The sequence below is a fragment of the Cetorhinus maximus genome, chromosome 17 (genome assembly GCF_964194155.1).
Source record: "Cetorhinus maximus chromosome 17, sCetMax3.hap1.1, whole genome shotgun sequence".
In the NCBI taxonomy this organism is placed as follows: Eukaryota; Metazoa; Chordata; class Chondrichthyes; order Lamniformes; family Cetorhinidae; genus Cetorhinus; species Cetorhinus maximus.
The window spans coordinates 64,090,510-64,108,104 of NC_135895.1; the positions used below are offsets into that span (position 1 = coordinate 64,090,510).

Below are 17,595 nucleotides of genomic sequence, written 5' to 3' on the forward strand. Positions count from 1 at the left end.
TGGCAAAGTTAACAAGTGAGTATCCTTAATTAAAATGAGGTAATACACATTTAATAAAATAAGATATCTGATAAGTAATGAATTGTGGGATAAAATTTATTATAAATTATGGAAATCTTGACCAGGACCATCTTTGGGCATGGCAAAGGAAATTCAACTGTAATTATAATGTTATAATGCAGCCAAAGTCTTGAGTTAGAATACAACCTGACACTGGAGTAAAGAAGATAACATTGTCCCATTTCTGTGTGTTTTGGAGTCACTTTGACACCGGAAACCGTTTTATATTAATACCACTGGTAGTTGCATAACATAGTTATCGTACAGTTTGTATCTTGCTTTAAGTTTAAAGAAGGAAAGACTTGCACTTTTATGTTGTAGTGCTTTTCACAACTACTGGATGCTTTGCAGCCAATGAAATACTTGGAAAGTGAAGATACTTGTAATGTAGCAAACCTGGTAATTAGTTTGTGCCAGGGGTTATTTTTGCTCTCCAGGATTATCCTCTTAATTCGGTCCTTAGATTGTATTGGAGCTAAGCTCTGTTTGTTGGCCAGACCAAGGGGCAGCCTTTCTTTAATTAGACCTGTAACAGTGGCACTAGAGAGTAAGAAATCAGTATGCACAAGTGCCCCTTTTAAGAGGATGCTACTAAAGAGTAATCTAATAGGGTTTAATCAAACTAATGAAGATTTTAACTAAATTGGTATTTGGTTATCTATCAAATGACAATCAATGCCCAAGCGATGTTTACCAGTTGTAAAAGACTCTGATTGCCAACAGAGGCTGCATTTTCCCTCTTCAAGGTCACCTGGCTATGGACAAGACTGTGGCTGAGAGGCAGGCAGCCAAAGCAACTGCCCCCTTGAGTCACACTCATCCTTAACCTGTAAAGGGGTATGTGATACTTCCTGAAGCGCTGTTACATGCTTTGAGCAGTGCAGAGTTGGATTCTGCAATTAGTTCTTTGAAACCGATGTAGTGTGCGATGTTGCACCATCGTGGGTCTTCCATATTGAATGGTTGAAATGGATATGCAAGGATTATGGTGGGTGGTGGCTGGCAGGAAAGAAAGTGGAGTTAAGGCCACAGCCAGATCAACCATGACCTGATTGAATGGTGGGTCAGGTTCAATGGGCCGATTGGCCTACTCCTGTTTCTATTACTTGTGATCTTACATTTAACTATGATATATTTTGTTGCAGTTCCCAGCTGTAGGTAATTTTACATAGTAATTACTTGGATGAAATTATCAATGATTTATGCTTTATTAGTGATATTCTCTTTAACGACAGTTACTGTATATATCAATGTAGCGAGAGCAATAGTGAACAATTACGTAAGTACTGACTATATGTGCTAATAGCCTTCTTTCTTTCTGTATAGTTGAAATAATGCCTATATGTTACTTTCCATTTAAATGCTTAACAGTTAAAGAAAATATTGTAGGGAGGACAACTTTCAATACAAAATACTCTGCTCCTTTCCATCTAAATGTTAATTTACTTCTAAAGTCCTTCACAACTTCTCTGAGGCTGATTCATTCTAGTTGTGAAAGCTCAACGCATGTCAGAAGATCATGCGAAAGGAGCAGGAGTCAACCATACTGCCCGTTGAGTCACCTCTGCCATTCAATATGACCAGGGGTGATCTTGGGCTTCAACTCCATTTTCCTGCCCACACCCCATATTCCTTGAACAGGTTTTACGAATAAGCTAAAAGCAAAATACTGCAGATGCTGGAAATCTGAAACAAAAACGGAAAATGTTGTAAAAACAACAGGTCTGACAGCACCTGTGGAGAGAGAAACAGAGTTGACGTTTCGAGTCCGTATGCTTTGAAGAAGAGTCATGCAGACTTGAAACGTCAACTCTTGTTTCTCTCTCCACGGGTGCTATCAGAGCTACTGAGTTTTTCCAGCATTTTGTGTTTTTGTTTATGAATAACAGTTGTTTAAAGGTGAGTTTCCTCTTTGATTATGGAGTGAGCAGGCTCAGAGACTGGAAAATTAGTAGCAGTTGGCTGCTGCAGTGTATGAATTTGCTATAGAATTATCCAGCATCTGGCATGTATCTTCCAACTGTCAAAACCATGCTAATCCATAATTAATAATAATCAATAAGCATAAGGACTCTGAATGAGACTAGTTCAGTGATGGAGACTAGAGTCACTGGTGATGGGGCAGGAGGCCACATAGTTGTATAATACTGGTTGAGATATGTACTTCAGTGCAAATCATCATAATTTGTTTGTGTATATAAAATATATAGGTGAACATGAACTACAGACTTCTTTCATGAGAAGCATCTGGTACTTCTACACAGAATTAGATTTCTGTGTACTTTGTTATTTGAAATAATTAGAAAATCCATACATTTTACGAGAGTAAGCAAAATTAGTAGATGATTTATTGTACTGCAATACACCTTGTATCTCTAGAGATCTTCTCTCCCTCCCACAGCTGATCTCATACCTCTCAAACCCTGCACAGCCTGTTTCTATCTCCTCCACAAGATACACTAGCATAATTGTTGCTGTAGATCAGTTGTTCCAGCCTGCTCCTGTCCCATTAAACTGACTTGATCATTTCCTCTGTACTTACTCACCTATATCTCTGATGGCCTCTGACAATTTCTCTGGCCCCATTTTCCTCCTTTTCATCCTGGACGCACCTCCATATTCTTTGTTCCTTCAAACAGAAAATGGCCAGTCCCCCTCCTGCATGACTACCCTTTGTGACCTATCTGGAGGCCCGCTCACCGACGCATAAAATGATGCGGGGATATGCCGGGCGTGTGTCCCGACGTCACCCTGCATCATTTAGATTTTCAGGTCGGCAGGCACACAGCTAAATTGGCTGTGCGCCTGCCGAACTGTCAATGGCCTATTAAGGCCATTAAAAAAGTAATTAACCTGATTGATGTACCTGCCCATCCAACCTTAAGGTTGGCGGGCAGGCTGGGTGCCCAGGCGGGCCTCGGAAAAAGCATGAAACCTCAACCACAGTGTCACATGAGGGGACATGGCAGGGAAACTTTTTAAATACTTTCATTTAAAGTTTCAAATCGGAGACGAACTCCCTGAGGCAGCACTTTGCCTCAGGAAGATTTGTGCGCATGCGCGAAAGAGCACACTCCCGGCTGAGGGAATCACACACCCCCCTCCCCCCACCGCCTGCACAGGGAGCGCATAGTGCTTCCTGGCAGATGTCATGCTGGGCGGGCCTTAATTGGGCCACCAATGAAAAATGGCGGCTCCCCGACCGGGGGCGCTGATCAGCCCGTGGCTACTCCCGCACTTCCTCCCCCCCCCCCCCCCCCCCCCCCCAGGGGGGAAAATGTTGCCCTTAATTCCATTCACTTCTTTCAAATAAAAGGTGTTTCAATGGGAACCCAAATCTATCCACAATTATCTTTTTGTACGGTTTATTCAGCCCTACTCAGGCTTACTTCTGCTCCTGCACTATCTTTTAGACTTTCATTAATTTTGGGTCCAATTTCCATACATCATAATCCCCCCCAACCCCCCACCCATCTCCACCTTAAATAATCAAATTCTGACTCTTCCCTTCCTGGTGTTCTCTGCTTTTTGTATCTTCATTAATAGGATTTCACAGATATCTATTACAAGTGTATGTTACCACAACTGCCTGGATACTCTCCACCCAGCCTTCCGTGAAGCCTCCATCTCCATCTGCATCACATCTGTTCTGATTAGTAAACTTTCATAAGAACATAAGAAATAGATACAGGAGTAGACCATAAGGCCCCTTGAGCCTACTCCGCCATTCAGTGCAATCATGTCTGATCTGCCTCAACTTCACTTTTCTGCCCACTCCCCATATGCCTTGATTGCCTTCGACTAAAAAATCTGTCTATCTCAGCCTTAGATATACTTAACAATGGAGCATCCACAACCCTCTGGTGTAGACGATTCCAAATGTTCATGACCCTGTGAGTGAAGAACTGTCTCCTCTTCTCAGTTCTAAATGATTGATCCCTTATCCTGAGACCCTGTCCTATGTTTTAGATTCCCCAGCCAGGGAAAACGACCTCTCAGTGCCGAGTCTATTCAGAATCCTGTATGTTTCAATGAGATCATCTCTCATTCTTCTTAACTCCATAGAGTGTTGGCCGAATGCCTCTTAATTTATTTTTAAAGGAGTGTTGAAGATTCTCACAGACAAGTTTCTGCCTCACATCAGCCTTGCTGAGATAGAACAGACCTTTTTCTCTCAAGCATTACCCCCGGTATGTAAATTTTCCATTTTGATTACATGTTTATTTGTTGTAATTACTTTTAAAAGCATAATTTCAAAAACATGTAACCAATTTTGTTTCATTCTGCCAATTTTCTTCACTAGTGGTGTTCACTCTGCTCGAGCACTGTTCCATAGGGACCAAATGACCATCAATTCATATGTGTGTTGACAGAATGTTCCTTCATAGGTCCTCACCTGACTTCTACATGTTCATTTTTCATGGGGTTCACTGGCTGGTAATGGAGAGAGCCCTGGCTGACCCCCCTCCCTAACATAAGGGCAGTGAGACCCCTTCACCACCATCCAGGCTGAAATGAGCTGGCTTAACATGGTCCAGGGAGCAAACCATGGTCTTACCTGTTCACTGTGCCCAATTTACTCATTGGATAGCTATTGAAGAACTCAGACCATAATGTTTTTAGTTTCCTTTGATGTATGGTATGTTACATTTAAAGGGCAATAGTGCAATCTCTAGGAATTGTCATAGTCATAGAGTTATACAGCACAGAAACAGGCCCGTCAGCCCACCGTGTCCTTGCTGGCTATCAAGCACCTATCTATTCCAATCCCATTTTCCAGCACTTGGCCCATAGCCCTGTATGCTATGGCGTTTCAAGTGCTCACCTAAATACTTCTTAAATGTTGTGAAGGTTCCTGCCTCTACCAACCTCTTAGGCAATGTGTTCCAGATTCCAACCACCCTCTGGGTGAAAAAGTTTTTTCTCAAATCCCCTCTAAACCTCTTGCCCTTTACCTTAAATCTATGCCCCCTGGTTTTGACACCTCCGCTAAGGGGAAAAGTTTCTTCCTATCTATGCCCCTCATAATTTTGTATACCTCTTTCAGGTTCCCCCTCAGCTTTCTCTGCTTGAAGGAAAACAACCCTAGCCTATCCAGTCTCTCTTCATAGCTGAAAAGCTCCAGCCCAGGCAACATCCTGGTGAATCTCCTCTGCACCCTCTCCAGTGCAGTCACATTCTTCTTATAGTGTAGCGACCAGAACTGTACACAGTACTCCAGCTGTGGCCTAACTAGTGTTTTATACAGCTCCAACATAACCTCCTGCTCTTATATTCTATGCCTCAGCTAATAAAGGCAAGTATCCTATATGCCTTCTTTACCACCTTATCTACCTGTGCTGCTGCCTTCAGTGATCTCTGGACACGTACACCAAGGTCCCTCTGATCCTCTGTACTTCCTAGGGTCCTACTATTGTGTATTCCCTTGCGGTGTTAGTCCTCCCAAAATGCATCAAGTGCATAATATTATATCTGGTATCCTATTTACAGCAATACTATTTGAGTCCAACTGGCATATCGGGGTTTGCTCAAGATACAAAATGAGTAGTGGGCAAGAGTTTTAACAATTAAGCAACACTAAGCAACTGCTTTCTACTTCACAAGTCAAAAAATTCTTGAAAATTTCAAACTGTTAACCTAAAAAATGGTACAAGAAATAAATAAGGTTATTTCCCCTCATTCTTTTAGCTTCAGTGATCACAAATCATTCCCCAGCTGAAAGATAAAATCCATGATGGTTTTCTTCCTGCTAGGTAATCACTTTGTTTGATGAGCTTGCAAATAAGTTATCCCAGCAGGCAGGAGGGCTGTCCAGTCAGAGCACTGATCTGCAGGCAGCACTGAGGAACACTATACAGGTAGGACCCTTTAGAGTTCAAATGGTTATTTTTTATTATTAATCTTCATTTTATATTTGCAAGTTTCTGTAAGTGACACTAGTGATGTGAATGAACCACTGAAGGATTGAGTTCAAATACAAGCAACTATAGAGCTGTTAGTTTAACTTCCATTCTGTAAAATAATAGATCTGATTGTCAGGAGTAAACTTGAGGATTACCTGTATAATAAAAGCATAGTAAACAGTAGTCAATGTGGATTCAGAAGGAACGATCCTGATTGACCAATTTAATCGACTCCTTTGTGGAAGTGACAACTCAGGTGGACTGTAGTAAAGCCTGTAATGTTGTGTACCTATTCAAAAGGCATTTGAAAAAGTTTCACGCTAAATGCTATTTGTTAAACTCAAACTGTGAGGATTTTGGGTAAACCCTTAGAATGGAAAAAAAAATGGCTGAAGGGTGGAAAACATGTACTGGTTGTGCCAGAGTGGGTGGAAATATTGAATGAGGTGCCCCATGATTCAACGCTTGTACAATTACTGTTTCTAATTTACATAAGTTACTTGGAATGAGAAACTCGTGCAAAGCAGCCAATTTTGAAGATTATATCAAACTAGGAAGGCAGTGAAATTGCAGGAGGCAGCTCAGAAATTATAGTTGGACAAAATAAGTAAAAACACAATAATGGCAGATAAAATTTAATGCAGACAAGTGTAGGAAGTAAAAATAATTACAGTACCACATGTACTCCATGAATGCCTCTGAAATAGCTAAGGGCAGAGTTGAATTGGACCTTAGCTGTCTTATATTTGAAACCTAACATGCCCAAAAATTAGCATAATGAGGAACCGGGAATGGAATCTTTTGTGCCATGGCTTGGTGCAATATTATTTTTATAAACTTCCTTTTAATAATTTCCCACTGTAAAATGATTTGGAATATTAATTAAGCTGCGGTTAAGCGCAGTCTGGTAAATAATAAAATTGTACTAGTCATTTTTATTAGTTCTACTCGTACCTCAAAGACCGAGGGAGAAACTGAATATTGTTAATTTGTCTTTAGTACTTGCAAAATAGAATGTTTTCTAAACAAAGTTTGTGATCGACCTGCACACTTGCATCTATAAATTGCTAATATAATTCCTGTTGTTTTCTATATGCAGTCTCAGGTTCAGCTTTTGGAAGTTCTGATGAATATTGTTCATCATATGTGCACATTTGAGGAGGCTTTGACCTTGGCAAGCATCCATTCACTATCCTTGGCTGTCTTCCATGTCCTTCAGAATACCTTCAATCACTGCAAGGTGAAATACATGAAATTGACTACAGAAATGTTTTATTTTCTATTTGGGTCATTCCCTATTTATGAGGGTGCTCTTGAACTGGCATCAGGAATATCATCCTCTTTGAGTGGATTTTGCTCCCTTTCTGGTGGGTAGGGAGGTAAATGATGTTTGTTTTACAGAAATCAAAACACTGCAGCTGCTGAAAATTTAAAGTAAAGACAAAAAATGCCAGAAAAGCTTAGTAATCCCCTTTAAGACTGACTTGAGAAATAATTTGCATTTATGTAGTTATTACATGACCACTGGATCTCCCAAAGCACTCTAAAAAGCTAAAAGTTTGAAGTTTTGTCCCTTTTGTGATATAGGGAACTAGAAGCTATACATAGAACCTATTATTAAAGAAGCTATAGGAGGGCACTTGGATAAGTTCAAGGTAATCAGGCAGAGACAACATGGTTTTGTGAAAGGGAAATCATGTTTAACCAACTTATTGGAGTTCTTTGAGGAAGTAACACGTGCTGTGGATAAAGGGGAACCGGTGGACATACTGTACTTAGATTTCCAGAAGGCATTTGATAAAGTGCCGCATCAAAGGTTATTGTGGAAAATAAAAGCTCAGTGTGTAGGGGGTAACATATTGGCATGGATAGAAGATTGGCTGGCTATCAGGAAGCAGAGAGTAGGCATAAATGGGTCTTTTCCAGGTTGGCAAGATGTAACGAGTGGTGTGTTACAGTGATTCAGTGCTGGGTCTTCAACTGTTTACAATTTATATAAATGACTTGGATGAAAGGATGGATGGGATGGTTGCCAAATTTGCTGATGACACAAAGATAAGTAGGAAAGTAATTTGTGAAGAGGACATAAGGAGGCTACAAAAAGATATAGTTAGGTTAAGTGAGTGGGCAAAGATCTGGCAAATGGAGCATAATGTGTGAAATTGTGAAATTGTCCATTTTGGCAAGAATAAAAGAGAAGCATATTATCTAAATGGTGAGAGATTGCAGAACCCTGAGATGCAGAGGGATCTAGGTGTCTTAGTGCATGAATTGCAAAAGGCTAGTATGCAGGTACAGCAAGTAATTAGGGGAAAGCTAATAGAATGTTATCATTTATTGTGAGGGGAATTGAATAAAAAAGTAGGGAGGTTATGCTTCAGTTATACAGAGCACTAGTGAGACCACGCCTTGAGTACTGTGTAAAGTATTGGTCACCTTATATCAAGAAGGATGTAAATGCGCTGGAAGCAGTTCGAGAAGGTTTACCAGACTAATACCTGGAATGGTTGTCTTATGAGGAAAGGTTGGACAGGCTAGGCTTGTATCCGCTGGAGTTTGGAAGAATAAGAGGGGACTTGATTGAAACATATATACTGAGGGGTCTTGACAGGGTGGATGTGGAGGGGATGTTTCCTCTTTTGGGAGAATCTAGAACTAGGGGCCACCCATCAAAAATAAGGGGTTGCTCATTTCAAACTGAGATGAGGCAAAATGTTTTCTCTCAGGGTCGTGAGTCTTTGGAACTCTCTTCCTAAAAAGGCAGTGGAAGCACAGTCTTTGAATATTTTTAAGGTAGAGTTGGATAAATTAATAAGCAAGGGAGTGATAAGTTATCGAGGTTAGGCAGGATGCAGATTTGAGGTTACTATGAGATAAGCCATGATCTTATTAAATGGTAGAACAGGCTCAAGGGGCCAAATGGCCTACTGCTTGTTCGTATGTATCAATCAGTTTCCATGTAACAGGGTCCCATAAACAGCGTTGAGATAAATGAGCAGATAATTTGTTTCTGTGGTGATTGTTGAGGAATAAATGTTGACCTGAATATGGGGAGAACTTGCCTACTCCCGAACATATGAACATACGAATCAGGGGCAGCAGTAGGCCATTTGGCCCCTCGAGCCCACTCTGCCATTTGATAAGACCATAGCTGATCTGATTGTGACCTCAACGTCTACTCCCCTGTTGCTCCCTTTGATTCCTTTGTCAATCAAAAATCTATCCAGCTCAACCTTAAAAAATATTCAATGAACCTGTCTCCACTGCCCTCTTCATTGCTCTCCACTTTTCTTCAAACAGTGCCATGGGATTTTTTTATGTCCATGTGAGAAAGTAGGTGGCACCAGAAATTAAACATTCATCTGAAAGATGACATTTTGCTGCAGCCCTCCCTCAGTACTGAGCTAAGGTGTCAGCTGAGAATGTGTGTTCAAGTTTCTGGAATCTCTATATTCTTTCTCCGAGGTACAATTGTTACCACTGAACCAAAGGTGACACTGATTACTGAACAAAGTATCAGAAGGCTTTAGCTGTTTTCTAGGACTGCTTCTTCTGCCTTCTACATACCCAATCCCATACCCTATAGCCTTGAACCTGGGTATTTTGATCCTTTATTTTCCCCCATGCCCTCTTGGAGTTCTTTTTTTTTTCACATTACGAATGCTGATCACCATTTTACCTGCCTGGTCCCATGCTAGCTGACACTTTAAGCAGACCTTACTCTCCAGGTACTTTTCTCTTCCCATTTAAAATTGCTATCATCACCCTTTCCTCAAAGAAACATTGACTAGAATAGAAATGTATTTTCTGTAAGTTAGTTACATCTTTAAAACATTAGAGGTGCTCTATAAATACAGGTTTTTTTTCTCTCTCACTCTGTCAGTTTTTGCCTTTCTCTGTGTCTTTTTCTTTGTCTTTCTCTCCTCTCCTAGGATCAATATAATTATTTCTCAGGAAAGAGTCAAAGGGAGGCAATAGAATAGTTCTTCTGTAAGAGCTGGCATTTGGGCTGATTATAATACGTTTTAATTCTATTGCTGTTCAGCATAGTATATTTAGGCTAGCAAATGCCTGTACATTTTTTGATATCAAATTGCAATCAGATTTGAAGGTGGTATTTAAAGGAGAAGACTGGGATCTCACCTAATGGCTGGAGAGCTGGCAAGCGCTCTACGTTGCCTCCTTTGGGGAAGGCATGCTGAATTAAGTGCTAGTTAGGCACTTATCAGGGCAGCAGCGGGACACCCCTGGGACCATAAACCCCAGGGGCGGAAGCCCAGCAAACAGAATTCTGCTGACCAATCAGAGGCCAGTAGCTGTTAATTGTTCAGTAATGGGGAGGCAGTGGCTGCTGCCAGTACTACACTCTCCAGAGGCCCAGGATTGTCAATGGACCCAGGCACAGGTGAGTGATGTTGGGAGGGGGATTGTGGGATGGGGATAGCTGGGGAGTGATGTCGGCAGCAAGGGTAGGGGAATGGCTCTCTGGGCCCGCTCTTCCTGCTGTCAGGTCCTTCAATCAGGCACTGAGTGCTTTTGAATGAGAGACCAGCAGAATTCCACAAGCAACCTCATCAGGGTTTACTGTTCAGGATGAGTCCCTTAAGTGGACATAATAGCCCACTTAAAGGTCTCAATTCTGGGCGGGTAGGCTGTCCACTGGTCTTACTGCCACAGACTTAATCGGGGCACCCCACCCTTCCACCTGATGCCCCCACGACCACCAGACTCACCATGGGGGAGGGCATTAAACTCTGCCCTGAGTTTCTACCTCAGGCCAAGTACTCAAGTGTAAAACAAATTCTGAAACATTTGTGGTGAATTTAAACCATTTGCTCATCATTATGCTAAACTCTGTCTTTTACATGGATTGGCCTTTTGCTGACAGCTCTGCTTTTAACCTGTATTTAGGACAGTGAGACTTTGTACAGTGGTCGCTTGCATTTGGTTGCGGACCTGTTGCAATCTTTATTTAAGGAAGCATATTCCCTTCAAAAGGGCTTCATGGAACTCCTGGATCGGATAGTTTTGGAATCGGCTGATGCTACTGGTGATGACGTTGCATGTATGGTGACAGGTGCGTTTGGAATATTCTATTTTTGAGTTTGGTGTGTTATTTCTGGAAGCTACCATGCTATTTAAAATGCATATGCATATTTATACTAATTTGAATTTTTGTGTGTACTTTTAATCCCCTTCATGTTCAAAATCCTTTCTTGGCTTTTGGTGACCCCTCAATTCGCAATATATGTGTTACTTTATTTCACAGTGTTTGAGATCACAGTAGACCTGAATGACAATGGGCTGGATTTCAATGTGAAAATAATGGTGAAGCTAACACCGTCAATTTATTTATGGGCAAATTGGACAGCAACTTCTGGCAAGCGCAGCTAAACATGAATGTGCAAAGTTGCTGTCGGAAATTCCCTGCCCCTGCTTCAGTTGCATGAAAATGACATCTCGATGTCTGGCTCACCATTCAAACGCATTGGCCGTCGTGAGATTCCTGTACTGACCATTCAAACGCATTGACCATCGTGTGATTCCTGTACTGACCATTCAAACGCATTGACCGTCGTGAGATTCCTGTACTGACCATTCAAACGCATTGACCATCGTGAGATTCCTGTACTGACCATTCAAACGCATTGACCGTCGTGAGATTCCTGTACTGACCATTCAAACGCATTGACTGTCGTGAGATTCCTGTACTGACCATTCAAACGCATTGACCATCGTGTGATTCTTGTACTGACCATTCAAACGCATTGACCATCGTGTGATTCTTGTACTGACCATTCAAACGCATTGACCATCGTGTGATTCTTGTACTGACCATTCAAACGCATTGACCATCATGTGATTCTTGTACTGACCATTCAAACGCATTGACCGTTGTGTGATTCCTGTACTGACGTTGTAGTTGTGGACCAAACTTGCCACAAAAAGTTAGTTTATCTATTCCAGTTTGAGTGCTTTTTTGATAACATGGAAGCTTTGGTGACTGTGAAAGAACCTCTCTGGCAACGAAAATGAATTTATGTGGTGTCTTGTTCCATCAGCTTTTGATTATTGTTGAAAATTTTAAAAAAAATGAAATACTTTTAAAAAACTTTTTCTTTTGTCTCTTTTTATCTTGCTCTCTCTTAATTCAATTTTTCTTTCTTTCTATTTCACATTCTCTGTACCTGATTTGACATTGAATTCACTATTCTAACTTGCACTTCCTGGTTCATTACTATGTGATGTTCATTAACTGATCAGGTTGAAGAATTGTTAAAGGAGGTACACAGCTCCCAGATGCCCTGTAGAGGGCACTGTGAGGTTTGTCTGACACCACTTGCTGTGCAGAAACCTGTAGAAAATCTGTAGGCATGTGCTGGCACCATTTGTTCGCTACTCACAAAAAAATCCAACCCAATATTCCTTATCCAAGGTTCTTTAGCATAATAGAAACTATAACAAAATAAACTGTGAAATACAATTGCAGCAAAGTAGGGTACCTATATTGAACTTAATTTTTGATTTGTCAACGTTCAGTGAGTTGGAAAAATGACATGTATGGATATATGACCAGTACATTTCAATGTGATTGTGAGGTTTTTTTGTGTTATTAATCATGTCACTTTAGCCAGTGAGCCAAAATCGACTTCGGAATACACCTTCCTGCTGTCAGTTATTCCAAGGATGAAATTGCCTCCTACTCCAACCAGCAGCTGTGAATAAAATGGAATAAATTCATTCAGAAGGATTTGTGATTCCAGCCCTTTCATAATGAGCTGAATGTTAATACTATCAATTTTAAAAGATCATAGAGTCGTAGAATGGTTGCAGCACAGAAGGAGGCCATTTGGCCCATTGTGTCCATGCCAGCTCTTTGAAAGAGCAACTCAGTTATTCCCACTTGCCTTTCCCCATAGCCCTGCAAATTTTTTTCTCTTCAGGTGCTTACCTAATCCCCTTTTGAAGTCTCCAATTCTGTCTCCACCACACTTACTCAGGTAGTGCATTTCAGATACTAACCACTCATTGTGTAAAAACATTTTTTCTTATGTCGCCATTGGTATTTCTGCCATTCACTTTAAATTGGTGTCCCCTGATTCTTGACTCCTCCATCGGTGCGAGTAGCTTCTCTCTATCTACTTTTGTCTAGATCCCTCTTGATTTTGAGCACTTCTGTCAAATCTCCTCTTAATCTTCTCTTTAAGGAGATCAACGCCAACTTCTCCAATCTATCCATTTAATTGAATCTCTCATATCTGGAGCCATTCTCATAAATCTTTTCTGCACCCTCTCCAATGTCTTCATATCTTTCCAAAAGTATGGCGCTCAGAATTGGACACAGTACTCCAGCTGAGGCTGAACTAGTGTTTTGTAAAGGTTCATTATACGGACTCGAAATGTTAACTCTGTTTCTCTCTACACAGACGCTGCCAGACCTGCTGAGTTTTTCCAGCATTTTTTGTTTTTAGTTCATCATTACCTCTTTGCTTTTATACTTTATGCTTCTATTTATAAAATCCAAGATCTCACATGCCTTTTTAACTACTTTCTCAACCTGCCCTGCCACCTGCAACAACTTGTGCACATATACATCCTACCCCACCACCCTTCGGTCACTCTGTTCCTGCCACCTCCTTTAGAATTGTGCCCTTTATTTTATACTGCCTGACTTCATTCTTCCTATTTAAATGCACCATTTAACATTTTCTGCATTAAATTTCATCTGCCATATTGTTTTGAAAGGCTACTTCTGAGAATTTGCCTTCAGTTGAGTTGTGTTGTTAAGGTGATGGCAGTGCTTCTTGGATATTGACATCACTGAGATAAATATTTCTCATCTTTGGTGGCATTTTGGCATATTTTGTAAACTTGCGTATTTTTAATTATCTCATATTTTCCAGTGGTTCACAATGTTTTGAAGATTTGTTCAGTCATTTCCAAAATGGATCATGCCCTACATGCTAACACATGGAAGTTCCTTATTAAGTAAGTACCGACTACATTGGTAAAACACTTTCTTTGTCTCCTTCTAAATTTCTGTTTCTCCAGAAGACCAGTGCTGTTATTTTGGGCTATTTTACAAAGATAATTCTTGCACTATCCAATTCTAAATATACTTCATCCTGAAGCAGATGTTACTGTCCAACTGATATTTGCCCATTAAATGCTGGCCACTTCTGACCATTGGTAATGGAGAGGAAAGGTGTACAATTAACTATAGCGAATGAGATAAAAGTGTAGCTGTCTTTGATTTGAAATTGATTTGCTTTTTCACTCAGTTGGCCAGAGAAAAATAAGCGCACTTGTAATGTTTTGTGTAACAGCTTGACATTCTATTCCAGAATAAGTGTGAAGCACCGGGTATTGATCGAGACAAAGCTACCACATGATGAACTTGTTGCTGGCCTTTGTGGCGATATTCTCTATTCTTTCAACTCATGCTTGCAGTTAGCTGAACAAATGAACCAACCTGCAGGAATGGTAATAATCCTTGGTTTTAAATACAAAACTTGTCTAATGGGTGACATTTTAGGAGACCAGTGAAACTTTAGCCCAGCAGCACAATCATTGTCAGTTGCAAGAGTGATTCTCAGTTATCCTTTTCTGAAGTAGGACAGCTGAGCATCTACTTTATGCAGGCAGGATTGAGGGGGGAAGAATAGACAGATGTAAAGAGTTTAGCTGTTACTATCTTGAGTTGCCAGGTATAGTAACTCTTATCCTACTGACAGCCCTTGTCTTTGGCAAAATATACAATAAGGTAATGCTACTCTCACTGGAAAAAATGGACAACTCCAATCACTTCAGGAGCAAGTTTTCCAAAGTCCATGAGCAACAGTATCACTGCTGGCGAAATAGCTGATATTGGTGGCACTGTATGCCATTTTTATGATCAAAGGCAGATTGAACACTCCTCCTATACAGCCAGGATTACAACTTTTATAGATACAAATAATGCACAGACACAATACTCAAGCTTGATGGAAAAACAAGTTGTAATGCAAGATGTAAAAGTGGCAAATGAGAGATGCATGCTAAACTTAACAGGAAAGATACCTATCCTGCAACTGACCCAGTCACACTGATATGTTAGATTCTAATGAATGGCTTAGCAGAACAAGGAAGGCATTGGAGATTTTAGTTTGGGGCGAAAGTGATACTTCTCTCGTCATCACCCACCTACCCAGCCTTCAAAATCAGGGGACATGTCCTTGAAAATCTGGAGTGCGAACACCAGTTCCATTTCAGTCAGTTCCTCTCCACTATCTGCCTGTACAACTAGGCTGTGCTTAAAAAAAAAAATGAAGAAACTGACTTATGTTAGGATAAGCACCAAAAAGCCTGTGATAAGTCACTCGTGGTCCCTCATATGTGTGCTTAAATATTGAGTGACAACAGACTGTTTGACTGTCAAGACAGTATTACATCCAAGTTAATCTTGCATACTTTCCAACAGGTGTTGTCAGGTAGTTATCAGGAGCTGGAACCATTTCTCTCTTCTCCCATCCTTCCCCAAGATTTCTTGCTTTTCAATCAGTTTTCCAAAAGCCAACAGACTTGTTAGAAAATTTACTACTTTTATTCCTGATGTTATCCAACAATCTGAAAAAATACTTTTTAGAAACATCAGCAGGTTCTCTTGTACCTCCTAAGTTGTTGCAATTTATCCCTTGTATTCTGCTTGTTTCCTTCCTTATTATTTGTTATCTTGACTCATTGTGCTGTCTCTTATTACTAACTCGTTCCCAATGTCTCCAGACAGGAACTTTGAAATCCCTAGGCATTTTAGACATGCTGTTTAGCCAAATTATGCTGTTTTTGTAAACTGTTGCTGAGATCTGTGTTAACTTGAGCCAGTGTACTTGAATCCTGACTTTTTGTAAGACTTAACTTTTTCACATGAGCTTTCATGGGTTAATGTAAAATGATTGAGGTTTATATTTTCCTAAGCATCTGCACTTCCTCCAGGGGAATGCAAACAGTACAGATTGCAAACTCTTCCAGAAGACCATGAAGCTGTGTCGCTTTTTTGCCAACACACTGGTGCATTATGTAAAGGTAATACGAGCTATTATCAAGTTTTAATTTTTAAAATTATGTTTGGTTGGTCAGGAGCAATATGGGTCCCTTGAAAATTGATAACGGCGATATTGTATTTGAAAATAAGGAATTGATGGCCATGTTGAATAATTACATTGTCAGTATTTATAATAGGGGAACAGGATAGCATACCTGGCATCCCAAGGAAACTAATATTGAATTAGGGATTGGAACTCACCAAAATTAGTGTAAGCAAAATAACTGTAATGAAGAACATTGAAGAGTGACAAACCCCCAGGACCAGATGGTTTCCATCCCAGTGTTTAAGCAGAAGTAGGTGAGAACATTGCAGATTTCCTAACTATACACTTCCAAAGCTCTCTTGATTCAGCAACTGTCCCTTTAGATTTGAAAATTGTGCATGTCATTCCGCTGTTTAAGAAAGTTGAGAGGGGAGAAGCAGGAATTTGTAGGCGTTTAACCTAACATCTGTTGTTGAGTAATTACTAGAGCCTATAATTAAGGATAGAGTAACACCTTGAAAGTTTTCAGCTGATCAGAGAGAGCCAGTTTGGATTTGTAATGACAAATCTAATTCAGTTTTTTGAAGAGATGATTAAAGCAGTGGACAGGGGATTGACTATTAATGTTAATTATATAGACTTCCAGAGGCATTTTATAAAGTCCCTCATAAGACATTGTTAACTAAAGTTGAAGCTCATGGAATTGAAGGCAGATTATTGACTTGGTTTAGAAAATGAGCTGAGCAGCAGGAGACAGAGTAGGGATTTCGGACAGATACTCTTAATTGTTGTAACTGGTGGTGTCTCACAAGAATGGGGCCTCAACTATTCACCTTATTTATCAACAACTTAGATAATTAGATAAAAAGCCACATATCCAAGTTTGATTAAATAAATAAATACAGAAAATGCTGGAAAAACTCAGCATGTCTGGCAGTGTCTGTGGAGAGAGTAACAGAGTTAACGTATCAAGTCCATATGACTCTTCTTCACAGCTGAAGAGAGGTAAAAATGTGATGGATTTTATACTGTTTAAGGGGGGGGGGCGTTGGAGCAGTTGGAGCAAAATAGAAGGTCAGGGATAGGTGGAAGCTCAGGAGAGATTTGACAAAAATGTCATGGACTCAAGACAAAGGAAGTGTTAATGGTAGTGTTAAAGACTAAAGATAGCAGAATGTGTTAATAGCAGAACAAGGATCAGCGCTCTCTGAAAGCAAAACATAAGAACAAGTGATAGATGCCCTGTGGTGAGTGGAGTGTGCCCTCACCCCTTCCCCTCCCTCCCAGAACCACGATAGGGTCCCCCTTGTCTTCACTTTTTACCCCACCAACCTCTGCATTCAGAGGATCATCCTCCACCATTTCTGCCAACTCCAGCATGATGCCACCACCAAATACATATTTCCTTCCCCCCCACCTGTCAGCATTACTTAGGAACTGTTCCTCCATGACACTCTGGCCCACTTCTCCATCACCCCCAACTCCTCAGCCCCTTCCCACGGCACCTTCCCATGCAGTCGCAGAAGCTGCAACACCTGCCCCTTTACCTCCTCCCACCTCATTGT

The 17,595-nt window shown here is 40.6% G+C and overlaps 1 protein-coding gene across 3 annotated transcripts in view; it reads left to right on the top strand.

Moving 5' to 3' along the window:
- The window catches only part of firrm (fignl1 interacting regulator of recombination and mitosis), a 48,228-nt gene that overhangs the window by 561 nt on the left and 30,072 nt on the right, over positions 1–17,595 (top strand). The window contains exons 2-9 of one of the 3 annotated variants that reach the window (XM_078561348.1): positions 1,300–1,339; positions 4,162–4,250; positions 5,814–5,918; positions 7,063–7,203; positions 10,875–11,040; positions 13,868–13,952; positions 14,309–14,447; positions 15,936–16,025. In XM_078561348.1, the coding sequence (XP_078417474.1) occupies positions 1,300–1,339; positions 4,162–4,250; positions 5,814–5,918; positions 7,063–7,203; positions 10,875–11,040; positions 13,868–13,952; positions 14,309–14,447; positions 15,936–16,025 (855 nt within the window). Of the gene's footprint in view, positions 1–1,299; positions 1,340–4,161; positions 4,251–5,813; positions 5,919–7,062; positions 7,204–10,874; positions 11,041–13,867; positions 13,953–14,308; positions 14,448–15,917; positions 16,026–17,595 lie in introns of those variants that run through there. The other 2 variants (XM_078561346.1, XM_078561347.1) reach the window with 2 other exon arrangements.